The sequence below is a fragment of the Pterocles gutturalis genome, unplaced genomic scaffold (genome assembly GCF_000699245.1).
Source record: "Pterocles gutturalis isolate BGI_N339 unplaced genomic scaffold, ASM69924v1 scaffold28283, whole genome shotgun sequence".
In the NCBI taxonomy this organism is placed as follows: domain Eukaryota; kingdom Metazoa; phylum Chordata; class Aves; order Pterocliformes; family Pteroclidae; genus Pterocles; species Pterocles gutturalis.
In genome coordinates, this window is record NW_010123861.1 from 3,624 (window position 1) to 19,170 (window position 15,547).

Consider the following 15,547-nt stretch of genomic DNA (forward strand, 5'->3'; position numbering starts at 1 on the left):
AAAACAAAGAGCAGACAAAGCTTTTCACTGTGAAAAATATGATGAGCTTCCCCTCCCAGACAAATCAGCATTGCAAATTAAGTCAGATAATCCACTAAATATGACAATTCAGTGGAGTCTACCTCCTCATTAAAAAAAAAAACCACAACATCCTACTAAGCCTTCTGTTGTATGTATTGCTACGATAGTGCTTATCTGCTGGCTTTAAGAAGTGTCCTTCAGATGTGCAGCTGTGCTGTTTGGCGGTAGAACTAATCCCTCTCTCCCGGGTCCTGGGCGGTGGTAGCAGTGCAGTTCTGAAATAAACTGCACCTTGAACATGACTGGAGTCATGGCACTGTTACGATCTCCCTACCTCTTTTAACACCTGCGAACAGGCAAATACATTCTTTTGTATAAAAAGTGTTCTTTAAAAAAAAGAGTTTTCATTTTAATTAGGCTGTTGGTGTACAGCATTTTTTACAGAATTATATTAATTTAGTTGAATTTCAGAAGTTGCAAAGTGACCTTAGTCACTAAAAAACCAAAGTTTTTTAATTTAGAGACCTGAATTAGAATATTGTTAGTCAATTAATGAAAATAAAACCCCCTCAGGTAACGTAAATTACAAAATGTTACTGCATAGGTTTATCTTCTATACATGTGTTTGTCTTGTATTTAAGAATCACTAATCTTGAAGGATGCTGTATAGTACAGAGTTGAAATTACAAACATGGTAAGGCTGCAGTTATTTGCATAATGCTAAGGACTTATAAAATAAATCTGTTTTAAATTTAGGTGATGTGTTTAGAAGTTGATAAGTTTTAGGACAAGTTAAAATAAAGGAGAAGTAGAAGTGGGCTTTAACCTCAGGAAATGGCTTATCTGCAAACTGATTGTACACTGACATGCAATATTAGCTTTTTCTTAAATTTGCTTTCAGAACACAGTCCCAAAAGCAGTTGAAAGTACTCACTTGGGAAGTTACTGGAGAAATGGTACAGTTGCAACTTTCACCAAGTCAAAAATATTGTTCCTTTATTTACAAAATCTCTTTAATCCTTCACATTGAAAACAAGTAAAAGAATACAGTAACTATGATAAATTACCACTAAACTGTACTTCTCTCTCCCATCCCCCCAGGAATGGAAGAGTCCTGCTTTTTAACATCAACTCAGAAGCCTGGATTATTGAAGAGCACTCCACAACAGCAGGAAGAACACCCAAAATGCAGTTTCAAAACTGAGGGAAAAAAAAAAAGAGAAGAATTGCAATAAAGTTTTCCCTTTTTTTCACTGTTTATTCACCATCATCCAGGTGTCTGACGTGCATCTTAACTTTCCATGTTTTCAAGGAAGTCACATTCAACACTCTCTTCAAGCTGTTGCAAGATCTTTATGCCATTACTGCCAACATAGTCCACAGACAAAGATGCAGAAGTATGTGAATTCTGAGACTCACTCCTGTTTGTTGTAAATGCACAACACAGACTCTTGAAGAAGGGCATAAGCTGGGTGATGCTAGATACAGAGCGGAAGTTCAAAAGAGGAAATTTATGCTGCTTTGAAATTCCCTCACTGTTATTTGTTTCCTGTAAGCAAACAAACTGAGATTTACTAAGGGTTTTGCATTAAGACACAATTGTTGTGGCTTGTCTGAACCTGTACTATACACTTTTTTTCATACTAAGAGATCCCCAGCCTACAACTGAGTCACAATATAAATTTTATAGGTGGTATACCAAGTTATTTTAATGTTTGGATTCAAGGTTCCATTAAACAGAAGTCTCACAAGTTCAGAACACAGCAAATTTGGACTTGCCTTCTGAATCAGATATCAAACAACAACAGAATAGAGAGATATGTCTGTGAAATACTAATGCCCCTATTTCCTTTGCTGGAAGAATTAATATTAAACCTTAATGGTAATTTAAAATGCTATTATAGTAAACTTTTTTTGACAAAGTACAGCATGCTCTTTTTTTTGTAAATACCAGTCCTGTCTGAGACAAACGCTTTCACTGAGTGGTTGTGGGCAGATTTAAGTGAACAATAGGAAAACTGCCTATTGTTCCTTCACTCAAACCAATCTGACATCTTCAAGATATATATATATATATATATAAAAGCAGGCAGACAATTTTTAAAAGCCTCGTGAATCTAATTAGAATATAAAAAAACCTCCTGCCTAACTTAAAATCTTGTCCCTTGTTCAGAAAAGTAAGTTAATGGATTAAAAAAACAAGATTCAAATGAAACATTCTTTCTTTACCCCGTATTTCATCTTCAGCAGATCCATGATCCTTATAATGTGTGGTCTGCATTCCTGATGATTTTCTACCAGATGAGAGGTCACAGTAGATGACTCTGTGTCCACCTCTGGGACAAATGCCCACTTGTACCTGAAACAAATGGATTACTTGATAAGAAGACAGGCAGACAAATTCCTTGTTTGGATCATGCACAGTTTAGCAGAGCACTGGTTTGTTTATAGAAAGAGCCGTCATAACTATAATTTTATGCTAGTACCAGAGCCAAACTTAATGGACAAGGATGTTACTGTCCATGTCAGTATTTAAATGCAAGTGGCTCCAAAAACTTCCCAAGTGTGCGCAATGGGAAAACAAAGAACAGTCTCCGTCTTTCTCCCAATTCTTCTGAGTTGGAGAACCTCCTAATGAAGATGGTGAAATCCTACACTGACAAGACCAAATTGTTTTCCCAAATACCCCAAATCACATTTGTGTATCAACATCTGCACTTGTAAAAAGAAATGATGGCAAAATTAAGTCTAGAAGAAAATACATCTGCAATTACTTTGAAGGATAAGAATGGTAACAACCTGGAGAACAGGTAAGTAAGTAGAGGACTTACATTTGAAACAACTGCATCTTGTCAGGTGGAAATGAAAGTGCTGTGTCCAAAAACTTACAAGCTGATAAGTACAAGGACAGCTCATTCTGGTGTATGTCAGATCCACTGCCATCACCTGAAACTTTCTGTTTGCTTATTTTGCTGTTGCTCCTGTGTTAGTTACAATTAAGAAATGTACCATTAAAACATAAATTCACAAAATGTTTTTCATTCAGCAAAAGGGAAATATACACATTTACACCAATCAACACTTGGACCTGTGCGCAACAAAAACTACTTTTATTCTGCCTGAGCACTGGGATTAATATAAAAGGCTGTTAGAAGAAAAAGTAATCTAAAATGTTCAGAAAAAATGTCAACTTAGCATCTCTTCTATTTGTGTATGCATCTAATAAGTACCCTTGTTTTCAACATATCATTATTTTAGCGGCTGAAAAAGAATGCTAAACTATGATTTGTCAGTACCAGGAATACACAAGTGCAGTAACAAAAAAATCCTGTTGCCTCCTCCCTATCTCAGAGAACTAAATAAATAAAAATTTGCAGATACAGAACAAGCACAATCACTACCAACTTTCACTAGTTCTCTATCAGACAAATGGTAATTCTTACTTTGATGGTTCATCTTCCTCAGCTAAATCTTCTTCCAGCTGTAGAAATGTCTGAATCTTTAAAGAAATAAATTATTTATGGAGATGCTGAAAGGTTTATACAACTCAATTACAAAAAAAGAAATTGTTCAGATAGCATAAGTAACCACAGATTCTTAGTTTACCTTTATGACTTGCAACATGTTAACAAATCATACAAGAAATTACATTAGCAACAACAACAAAGTCAGTCAAAAAGGTATCTCCTAATGACAATGTTAATTGTTTTCCCAAACTATCAAACTAATACAAAACTATGAAAACATTTCATTTTTCAAACAAGAGGTGCATTTGGGAGCAAGAAAAGGGTGAAATGGGAAAAAACACACACTAATTAGTTTCAGTTTACTGCTTATTCCTTACCAATTCAGTTACCATAATTGGCCACAATGAGGTTAGATGCTGAGGAGAAATCCTTAACAAAAGAACTCTGAAGAAGAGAAACATCTGTGCGGCAACTACAGAAGTCTGCCCAACACGGAGGTTCTCTGTCAGTCGTTCTGAAATAAACATTTAAAAAGTAATAAAAAGGAGTGTTTTCCTCAACATGTGTTGTTTTAGGAAATAAAAAATGTAGAAAGTGGCAAAATAAATGTTGAGCTTTATCATCAGCTTCAGGTTCAGTCCCTTGCCCTCTATTAGCAAAACTATCATTCAGAAAATGTCTGAAGACTTGGTGGTTTTATATTCGACAAAATTTTGTCAAAACTGACATTTAAGGAGAACAACAGCCCAAGAGCAACTGGAAGATTGCCACTAAATAATATTGTTTCCAGTTATATTGCTAGACCAAAGGCTTTGGAACCCATATTCCTGCCTACCTCTTAATGAGATTAATTATTTGTTAGAGATTCACAGCATCATAAATTTTGTTATAAACTTTTGAAAAAATGGAAGCACTTGTTGGAAAACAGGTATCATTCCCTTCTGTGTTACAGCTGAATGAAAAAAGCAGATGAAATTACAAATCTTACCTTGTATTAAGGGAAGATAGAGATGATACTGATCAATCTCTCCACTAAAGACAGCAAAAGCTTGCCGCTTTAACAACATTGCTTTTTGCTCAGAACTTGGGTATAGTTTTAAGGCGCTGCTCTGCATATCTAGAACAGAGATAAGAATTAGTTCTTGTCTACCATATAAAGACTTCTTGTATTTTGTGACAAAACCCATTCCTATATTCTGAAATATTTTAAAAAGAAAAATTCTCTTTGGGTCTACTGATTGGCGATTTAGTCTCACATGGTAAACTTTCAACTACTCTTTTAGAAGATCTGAAAAAGAGACTAAAGCTGCTTTTTCTTTGAAGCTCTAGGCAAATTTAAGGGGTTCTGCCCCACCCTTTCACCCAGGACTTATTTTTCTATACTCTTCTCAATCCTGAATTAGAGGTCAAGGTATATTGCTCAAAAGTTTGCTGTACTGGTGCATCACATTTCTACAGCTCGATGCCAGTATACAGACACCTGCAAAGTTAGCCAAAGTCTCCTAGCTTCCTAACAGGGAACAGCTGCAAAAGGTCACACTTCAGCAACTTAAAATTATGGCAAAATGTGAATGCAGGAGTCCAACATTAGCACTTCTGGAACAAAAATACTTATGGCATGCTTTAGACCTGACCAAAATACAGAATTAACTTGGTACAGCTTTTAGCTGTGAATAAAGCTGGCAATATAGTCAATTATGCAGATGCAGCATTATCTGCATTTTATTAATACATTATCATATTAAAAATGCACCCAATAGCTCAAATGCAAATAGATTTCAAATTAATGTAGAAATAAGTTATCAGTAGCTGATACTTACTCATCAAATCTTTAAACATAGTTTTCTCATGTGTTAGAAGATGATCAATAATGGATCTCCAACTGAATAAGATACAGAAAGAATTAGATAACCAGTGACAGCTTTGGTATAGATTCACCTCAGAAAAGATTTTGGTCAAACATTTCGTACAAGGCAACAGTCTCCAAACAGTATTCAATATGCAGACTCTTATCTGTTTTAACACATACTGCATTCTAGGTCCTCCAGCTCTACTGTATGCAGTTCCCTAATCACTAAGGGGAGTATCAGCATAAGACAAGTTTGTTCTCATGCACTATAATGAAAACGTGCATTTAGTTGAGTTAGTGGTTGAGACCCATTTTTAGCATTATTACATTCTGTAAGAAAGTACTAAACGGATTTTTTTTTTCCAATATTAGCCATTCTCCTTTAAAGCCTTTCTTTGCAAATTCAGAATAGAAACTTGGAGTGCTGCAATCTCATGTCTTACTGAGTGCATGAAGTGTCCATCTGGAAAAAAGCTGGATCCATATACAACTCAAGAACTTCTTTTTTCCAGGCTCGCTTGGTATAGGCATATCCACTCAATGAGCTGAGCAACTGAGCACCAGCACGAAAACTAGGAATGTTGTAGGCACTGGGGGGAGAGAACAATAATGATGAAGATATATATTTTTTAAAGTCAAGTTTATGTACCAAAAAAAAATCCTCCAAGATTCCTCAGAACATCTAACCAAATTCTCTCAGTAATAGGCTATGTCTACATTAGCTCATAACTCGGAGCACTAGGAGATCAGTAGATCAAAGCAGTTTGTGCAGAAGCTCCTCACATTTCCAGTGCACCTGGTTTGGGGAGATATTTTCAGATTAGACATATCCCAGCACAGTACTGCCTGTCTCGACTACAGGTGTGGTTCAAAACTTCCCCCCAAAAAAGTTTCCAATAAGCTTTGCATCCTTGTCAGCACAACCCTTTGGAAGGTACCACAGTAGGCTTCATCTGTCACCCAGATAACACTTATGCGTCAGTTCTCATGTCATCATCACCTGTATAAAAATCTCACACACCTGCCTTTTTCTCCTTGTGCTGCCCTATGCACCATCCCACTCCCAATTTGGACAACATACTCTGCAAGGCACAGCAGGGAAGGATTGCTGGGTTCAAGGCGAAGGGACCTTGCATGAACTAATGCTTGTCCTCTGGCACCTCAGTTTCACTGAGGACACAGCTGCCAAACAGCATCCTGCTATGAATCCTTGCTACAATAACTGCTTTACCCATGGCTGAACAAAGGTTTCAGGTTGGGGAGGTGGTGCTCAGACTGACAAGAACGTGACTTTTGGTTGAGAAGGGATGCTGTTAAGGTCTTCTGTTGTGAGCCAGCACCACACCTTCATAGAAGGGTTCAGCAATCAATGTGGGAGTGGGGGGAGGCTATGCCTTTTTGTGGAGCCCTGCTAACAAACTCTTGCCAATCTGGGGAGGGCAATGGCATGAAGACAGTCTTGGAGATTATAGTCCAACTGCTGAGCAGCATATGTATGAGTGGCATGACAATTGTACAGCCCATCTACAGGCCTGATGGGGGCTCCATATTCTTAGCCAGTGACCATCTTGTTACGGTTATGGCTACACAGATCACAAGGACTACTGGCCTTGCCAGGCCGACACTGGAGAAATGACATCTCTAGGCATCTCAGCAACTTCATCAGGACTCTGATGCCCATGTCTTTTGAACCATCAATCTCAGACCAAAGGGCATGGTAGTATCTCCTTAGGAAGAAAAAACTGCTGGTTCAGATCTCCATTTGCATTGCAAAAGTCATCATTTATCCCCTGCACCAGTTCACAAGGACATCCTGACAGCAGTGGTGTCCATGCCAATTTTAACTGTGCCATTTCTGCACATGGGGCAGAGATGGAACGGGTGTTTGGCTTGCAGCCACTGGCTTGTAGCAGGCCAAGCATGGCAGCATGACGCCAGCATTCCCAGGAACAGTTTCAGTGGTGGCTGTATGCAGGGTTTTCCATATCTGCTGCAAATGATGAGGGCACTGGATACATGTGCACAATGGTGTATGCCCTGGTCAACAAGAGTGGCATATGCTCAAGTTCCATCAAGAATGGAACTTACTTGGTTAGCAGTTAAGCAGGCAGAAAACATTGTAATAGATCTAATGGAAAATGCACAAATATAATGAATAGAAAAGAACAGCTTCCCAAAATTTCTCTGCATCATTTTTAATCCATCCGTCCGGAGAGGGAACAGGGAAATGTCTTCAAACCCTGCTGCACCCTGAGGTTTGCTGGCTTTCACGCTCACTTCCCAGTGACACTCAACCCATTATCCCTTTTAGGCATGCCTGGTTATATCTTTCCTGACCCTCTATACCCTTTTTTGGTACCCTCTTTACCGTATACTGGCTAGGGATTTTGACTGTGACCTAAGAAACACTTGAGACAATCCCCAGTCCCACCCCTCCCCCCCACAACCTGCAAGCTGTGGCTGATGCTCCCCCACACCTCAGTATAGATTCATCTGCTCAGAAAACCATGGCAGCCAAAATGTAGCAGCCAGGAAGAGGGGATGCTTGATAACAGCTACAGCAGGAGCATCTGCAACTCAGAAAAATGGAACTGGTGGCAAGTAGGGAACAGAAGGGGAGAGCTGCTTCCTGCCACTTGTCAGAGAGCTGCTAGAAAAAAGAGGATTTGCTTTCCAAAAGATCTGTGAATACCACTAGAAGAAAGGCAGAAAGAGGTAGGCTGAGGAACCAGGACTAACTTATAAGGCCCTGGAAGACGGAAAAGAAACCCCCACAGCAAAGAAATGTTCACTCCCCTCTCCTGTCTCTGTGGGAAAAGGGTTATATATATGTTCAGCTGACAGAGGATATCATCCATCTCTCCCACACCTATGCTTTTGGCTGGAAAAACTAGGCAGAGCATAGGGAGATATTGCATTCTTCCTACTTCATGATGGGTCCTGTGCACTGCCCAGTGCCCTGCTGCCCCATCCCACAGCCTCTCTCCATTACCTAACATACACAGAAAGGGGAGCTTTAAGGCCAAAAACTCAGAATGGAGGAACACCTACAGCTAAAAGGAAACAGCTGTCACAAAGCTCAAACAACAAAAGGTTTCAGTTTGTGGACGAAGTACAGCTTGTACCTGATCAGAATGGCAACAGGGAAGAGAACAAGCAGAAGAAAAAGCAAAAGCCTTACAGTGTGGTCAAAAAAATCAGACTTAAGAAAAATCACATGTGCAGAGAGAGAAGTCACCTGTGGTTGCGTAGATAAGGAAATACATAATAAAGCAAACGTGAAATCAATGGCACAGCTTTCTCCTTCTCTTCGCTCCGGTAAACCATGTCCAAAAGAGAAGCAAGGACCTTAAAAATGAAAAGAATGTCTCTTTAAACCACTAGTTGGTATTTCTGACAAAAGGGGAAAGCATGCCATATTTCAGGCTAGAATGCATGTGCATACAGGATGCCTCAACAAAGATTTAAGCTCCCATTTAATCTACTAGGCAAACATAATGTATTCCTCTGCTCAATAGTATCAATAAACATCCACCCCACAGATGAGAGCAGCAACTACAAAACTGGTTCCTACTTACTTCTGCAAGTAGAGAAAGAGCTTGGACACTGTATATTGAAGGAGCAGAGGCAGAAACCATTGAAGATGGTGACATTGATGTATCTAAAAGACGCAAAATAATTTAGTTTTCCCTTCAGACATATTTAAATTTTGCCATTTCCTAATTTTCTTCCCAAACAGAACTATTATTTGCATATCGGTATTACAGTGAAATGCTTCTGAGCATGTGGCCACTATGACATACCTCATGCCCTATGCTGTTCTGTCCCATGTATTGCATGCACCTGCACTAAGTTTTCCTCTATATTACACACAATCTGCAGATATTTACTAAACATGCTTATGCTGACATTGTTATAGGAGGATAATGCATTTTTTTGTTTTATTTTGTCTGTATTACTCCCATCTCATGTAAACTACACACTATCAAACACCTTGTACTCTTCACCAACTTAAGCAGAAGACAGAAAGCAGCAGAAAGTCAGACAAAGCCACATTACCATTCACATCTTCAATGCTGAAGTCATCTGGTAAAATCTGAGGCTGAGCTTTCACTTCTAAGTTCCGGCTTAGCCAGCTAGTCTGTTCCAGAGAAGAACCAGCAACATTTCCTACAGCCTCCAAGATTTTTTGTGTCACCTCCTATAACATAACCAGATAATGAGGCATCAGATGAAAGCTATCTTCACTTGGCCAATCCAGCAAAGCTCTTTTATATGGAATGTGTCAGGAGGATCAGAAGTAGGTACTTTTATCTCTTAGAAACAGAAATACTTCTCTGATTTAAACTATCTGTCCTCTCAAGATAACTAACTACTGCTCACTTCTAATAAGAAAAGGCAAGAAAATAAGCAGGAAAACCTTTAAGTTAGCTTAGGAAGTGTCAGTCATGGTTTTCCAGGCAAGCCATTACCATTAACATAGGATCAATTGGCATCAGTCCTGCCACACTTTACACATTAGATGTCATCTGTCAAAGACATGATCTGAATTGTTCAGCCTCTCAGAAATTGCATAACAATACCTTTACTGTTCTGAACACTGTTCTTTTTTATTCCTTTTGTTATTTGGAGAACACTAAGTGAGGCAGAGCATTAAGTGAGGCAGGGTTTTATTTTATGGCAATCCATCTGTTCATATTTAGGTCTTTCTATTAGGGGTAAGAAAGACATAGCATCAAACTATGTGCATAGTCACACTTCAGCATATTTAATTCCCAGTGAAATGAAAAGCTGGTCACTAATGAAACCAAATCCCAAGTATCTAAAGCAAAGCAGTGGTCACTTGTGAAGAGGCTATAAGATGGTAAGACGGCAAAACTGTCTTTTTATCATTGTCGTCATTTTGCTGGCAAATCTCTGAAGCAGAAGTGGAGACTTCATTTCTCTGTTGGCACACAAAAGTACTATACCCATAACACTGTTTCACCTCATACATAGCATTACGTTGGCTCAGAGCCAAAACTGCCCCCAACGTAGGTAGTGCTTAAACTGTTCTGGCAAAATCACAATTAGTATAGGAAGAAAATCCTGCTCTACTCCACCCTTTTTTACATAGAAGATGAGCTGACAGCCATTTACATTGCCAAACACAGCTATGAGCTTCAAGGATAATTATGCTACTAATTTTCCTATATAGTTTTGAGATTTCAATACTTACACATATGACATGAACGCATGACATCACATTTGTGTTATGACTTAAATACTGAGAAAAATCATAAAATTGCCCAGGGAAAACAGCTTTGAAAAAGTCCAGAGTAACTATTGCGATTTCATACATTTTTGGCAAAATTTTGTTAGAGACACTCTGTGCATCATGTCTCTCATATTTGAATCTCCCATATTTACCAGGGCTAAGCAAAAATGTGTGGATGCACATTCACACATTCTAAAAGCACAGGTGAATTCAGATACAAAGTATCAGGCCATCTCCACTTTTACTTAGATGTACAGTGCCAGATTTATGAACTAAAAGGTATACATGTATACACTGTACCTGCAAGTCTTTTTGATCTTTTTTGTTTTCTAGTGTAGGTGTCCTAGTCACAAAGTCATTCAGAGTACTGTGGGAAAATCAATTCACTCCGAGTTAGTAATTGGACGGGTCTACCCAATGCATCTATAAACCTTCTTCTCTCTTACACAGTACCTGAGAAGAAGAAAGTATCCAGGAGGAGCCAAGTTCAACTGCACAGACTCTTTGAGAAGTCCTAATAAGGACTGGAAGTTCTCCTGCAAGGCTGAGACAGGCAGTCTGACAAAAACACAAGAGCAAAACACACTCAATTCTGAAGTTAGAATCAAGGAACAAACAAAAAACAACACACATGGCTAACTTTGTGGCCTAAAAGCTTCCATCAAGATCAGTCCTTTACATCCTGCCCCTTCCTAACTGATCCAACAACATGGTATAAATATCTGGCAGCAAAGGCAATACACATACATCAGTAAACGCTAGCAGCACCGGCAGTATGCCAGTCAGAACTGTAAGAGGGCTAGGTCTTCAGGGGGAAGAAAAGGAAAAAAGTTTAGCTAACCACTCCACTGCACGCCAGCTTAGTTTATCTCCATAGCTTATTGCACACAGTATGTTGTACAGTACGTCTGATATATCCCAAGGCCATGAGAAAAGCCAAGTATGTGAAGAAGAGTTTTGATCAAAGGAATATTTCCTATCAACTGCCTGACCCACTTCATGTTCAGCACAGACTGCAGCCATAGCAGTTTTATTGAATTTCTTATTCATCTGGCAACACAGAACAGATAAGGAACATAATAAGAACATAACAAGAAATTATACAGGTATCTTGCTAATGAGATGTCTGAAGTACGTTGTTCTATAAGTATGAAACCAGGCTTTCTGACTGGCATCATCAATAGATCAATGGAACATAATGTCATAGCCCAGTTATTCTGTGTCGATCTGTTACTGAACAATGAAGTGGCAATAACCATTTCCTACATAAAGGTGTTCTGTGACACGAAGATCAAAGTAAAGATAGTGATGCTGGGTGTTATTCTAACTAGAGTCAAACAGAAAATTCACTTTTATAATGACTGAATTACCTTTGAGTGAAAGCATAACTGAACTGCAGCACTGGAATATCTACAAGAGAAGATTTCTAAAAAATAAAAGCAAAACCACAATTATTTGCCATCAGAAAAAAAAGAAGGTCCAAGTTCTTGAATACTTGTGTTCAATGGTTAACACACCCTTCTTAGAAGCCACTTGTACTCCAAGAGGTGACCAACTATTATAAAACTATTTATACAGAAGTAAGATAGAGGACCCTATTTCAGAAGCAGTCACATTATACTTTAGAGTATCTGCTACAGTTTATTCAGAGCTATAAGGAGCTCCTACAATGGCATGCATAGTAGCAAAACTGTTTTTCTTGAAAGCCAATTGGAAGATAGCAGACTCAATGTGACATATTTGTAACTGTTCAGATAAGGGTAGAAAGATAGAAATGCCTCACTGAATTGTATATCTGCAGCAGCTTTACAAAAATTGTCAGCACATTCAGTACTGGAGGACCCCACACTTTTTCATTACCAGCAACCTCTCTAGCAAAATATTCTGAAGAACCTACTTACACTGATGGAACAAAACACAAAAGCCACACTCAGGAAAACATAACTTTTTCAGGATCAAAAGAGAATCACATATTTCAAAAAAACCCTCAAACTTTCCTTCTAACAATATTTAGAAGACACATTGGAATAGATCCAGAATAGAATGTATTAAGAAAATGGAATTATCTTCATGGTTACCTCTTCACCCTTGATTTGTGATGGCTTCCTGACTACCTCTTTGACTAGATGTAATATAGTGTCAATTTTCAATGTGTTAAGTGCACATATTAAGTCCACAAGAATAAGCTGAGACGCACTAGCCACTGGAAGAATCTGACAAAACAAAACAAAAGACACGCCCCTCAGATCACTGTACCAGGCAAAACATGAAGTTGAAAAAACAGCTTTTTGTGTGATTACTCAAATATCAGTATTTATACAAAATTTAAAGTAGACAAGTTAAATCAAGCATGCAACAGTTTGCCACATACAGATCTTCTCCCACCATCTTCATGAAAACAACTTCATTATGCTCAAATGAAAGCAGAAAAGAAAGAGGTGTTCTACTCAGAATAAATGCTTAGTTCCAGAGAATATCTAACCTTTCTCTGGAAAGGGAACTGATTCAAGGTGTTTAAAATATAATTGGCAAGTTACAATCCTAAGATTACAATCCAGTATTGAATAAAAAAATGGCTATTATTATGAGACTTAAACTTCCACAGAGTCCTTTTTATTTGATTACTTATTTAGGTTTAATTCTATTCCTGTTGCTTTGTGGAATTACGTATAAATAAGAGCGTTGCAGATTTTTCAGTGGCTTCCCACTGTCACATGTAAAAAACGCAAAGAATCTATAAACACACGCAGAGTTTAGAACTGATCATATAAAAGTAATATTTGCCTTTACACTGGAAAACTAAGGGTGCCTTTCTTTATTTTCACCTTGTTTTTACTTTGACTCCTATGAGGTTTCTTGCTATTCCATACTGCTGCAACTGCTGCCATCAACTGAATTCCAAGTTGTGCTGTCAATGGATTAATGAAGTCCAGTATTTTAGTTCTTAATGTCTACAGAGGGGAAACAAAGATAACTGTCAGTGCTAAACTTTGTAAGGTAAAGGCTATCTCACAGTCTGTAAAACATTCTTAACTTTCCCAAGATGTTCAGAAAATATACAACAACAAAATAATGTCTTTACATACTTGGTAGTCAGACTAATTTTGATAATTTATTTATGAGTTAGTGTATCCTTCTTACAGATGGAAGGCACATCTGTTGGAAAACAGATTGCGAAGCAGAAAAAAAAAAACTTATTGTGTTATATTCTCTCTTTTCCTACAAATATTTTTCACTACTATGATTTACCAATATCCATAGAAGAAGGGAAAAGTCTAGTATTTTTATTCCTTTGGGTACATGTTCTACTGCCCATGGAAGGTGCAGACAATTCAGAGGTGATTGGCTCTACAGCAGCTACTAACAGAAGCTCACAAAGAGTAAAACATTGAACAGATAAGGTAAGGGTGCAGATGGGCAAACAGAACAGGGAAAAATCTACTTTTGTGGGTAGGTATTGTGCAAGTCTGTAGCTCGTGAGAGTTCTTCAGAAATTCTTTGTGGCCCAATATCATTCATGTGGCCCAATGGCAAAACTATTTCTATGAACTCTATGTAAAATGCCCTGGGGAGGCAGGGGATGGTAAGGATGGTGAGATACACAGCAGTTTAAAAGAACTCCTACTTTTGTTGCTTTAAAGTAGACTGAAGAAGAGGCTTTAGTTGTTCCAAAGAAGTCAGTTGGTCTTTTTTGAGAGTCTTCCCTTTTTATAACGCTCCAAAGAAGGGACATGGTATTAATAATGTGGGGCAATTCTTCCAAAATGGCATTCCTAGCATTTCTCAGGTTTGCAGGTTCAGCTAAAGATGATGACTAGAAAAAACAAAAATACAAATGTTAAAATACATTATATTATGTATCCCAGAGTGACTGCTCTTATTCTAAAATTAGGAGAATTATAGACAACTTTTGTAACGACAACTTTAAACGACAACTTTAAAAATAATTCAGCCATTCTACTTCTGAAGTATAGTATTGCTACTAAAGTCTACTGAATTTGCTGTTCACTATTTTGGCACAGAGGGAATTTGTCTAGGAAATTATTGGAATAAAAATTGTAGAGAACACATCAGCATGTTATCAACTCAAAAGAAAATGGAAGACTGTTAATGACAGAGCAACTGTAGACAAGCTACACAGGACTAATATTTGTGTGACCAAGATCATAATGAGCATCTTCTGCTTAAAATTAACTTTCCTGTCTTCAAATAAAAGTTCAGTCCCCCTCCCTTACACTTTTACTTAGTTCACTTCTTTTGGTGTACTATGAGGCTTCTTTAAGGTTATCATCTGGTACAAGCACCTCTCTACATATTCCCATCTGAATAAAAAAGGGATGCATACTTTGGCAAACCAGCTCTGAGGCACCAAGATAGTGTTGGGCATTAAGCACTTACCTTTTTAGTCTGATTAGGGTTATCCAGAAGGCAGAAGTGTGCAATGGTTGTCAGACCTTCCAAAAGGGTTAGTGGGTAATCAGGTGTAACATTTTCTTTTTTAGAAGTTAAGCTTTGGAGAGGATAAAAAGAAGAAGAAGGAAAAAAAAGATTAACAGGCCAACTTATATTTTCCTTGATTAAAAATTCCAGTAGAAATCTGTTACTATTCAATAGTTAAAAGAATACTGGAATGACCAGATAGGAATGTCAAAACAAAGGATTCACAAACTATGCTTGGACAACCCTGTTTCCTTGTCTAGATCTTTTAGAATATTATTCCCCGCCTGACCATAAATCTTTAGTGTTCAATTATTTATCCCTACTCCTTTCACTTACTGCCTGTTCTGAACAGTATCACTGTATTTTTCTTCTCCAGGGTGTCTCTCCTCAATTTTGTCTTCCAAAATCCTCAGTCTTGTCAAAATTGGGAACTTCTTTTTACTTGGATGGCAAGTAGAGAGGGACAGGCAGTATCACAGCTGCTGGTCATTCTTGCTGCTGGTCCCTTTTCCG

The 15,547-nt window shown here is 38.1% G+C and overlaps 1 protein-coding gene across 1 annotated transcript in view; it reads right to left on the reverse strand.

The window, feature by feature from the left end:
* Window positions 1–1,312: 1,312 nt before the first annotated feature.
* The window catches only part of DOPEY2 (dopey family member 2), a 44,732-nt gene continuing 30,497 nt past the window's right edge, over window positions 1,313–15,547 (reverse strand). Inside the window, exons 19-36 of the mRNA XM_010078095.1 lie at window positions 14,993–15,104; window positions 14,220–14,408; window positions 13,420–13,545; window positions 12,673–12,807; window positions 11,965–12,020; window positions 11,048–11,152; window positions 10,895–10,961; window positions 9,397–9,538; window positions 8,916–8,998; window positions 8,576–8,685; window positions 5,781–5,927; window positions 5,309–5,370; window positions 4,477–4,605; window positions 3,866–4,002; window positions 3,465–3,520; window positions 2,853–3,002; window positions 2,251–2,380; window positions 1,313–1,570 (exon numbers count right to left, since the gene is read on the reverse strand). Of these exons, the coding sequence (XP_010076397.1) occupies window positions 1,313–1,570; window positions 2,251–2,380; window positions 2,853–3,002; window positions 3,465–3,520; window positions 3,866–4,002; window positions 4,477–4,605; window positions 5,309–5,370; window positions 5,781–5,927; window positions 8,576–8,685; window positions 8,916–8,998; window positions 9,397–9,538; window positions 10,895–10,961; window positions 11,048–11,152; window positions 11,965–12,020; window positions 12,673–12,807; window positions 13,420–13,545; window positions 14,220–14,408; window positions 14,993–15,104 (2,194 nt within the window). The remainder of the gene's footprint in view (window positions 1,571–2,250; window positions 2,381–2,852; window positions 3,003–3,464; window positions 3,521–3,865; window positions 4,003–4,476; window positions 4,606–5,308; window positions 5,371–5,780; window positions 5,928–8,575; window positions 8,686–8,915; window positions 8,999–9,396; window positions 9,539–10,894; window positions 10,962–11,047; window positions 11,153–11,964; window positions 12,021–12,672; window positions 12,808–13,419; window positions 13,546–14,219; window positions 14,409–14,992; window positions 15,105–15,547) is intronic.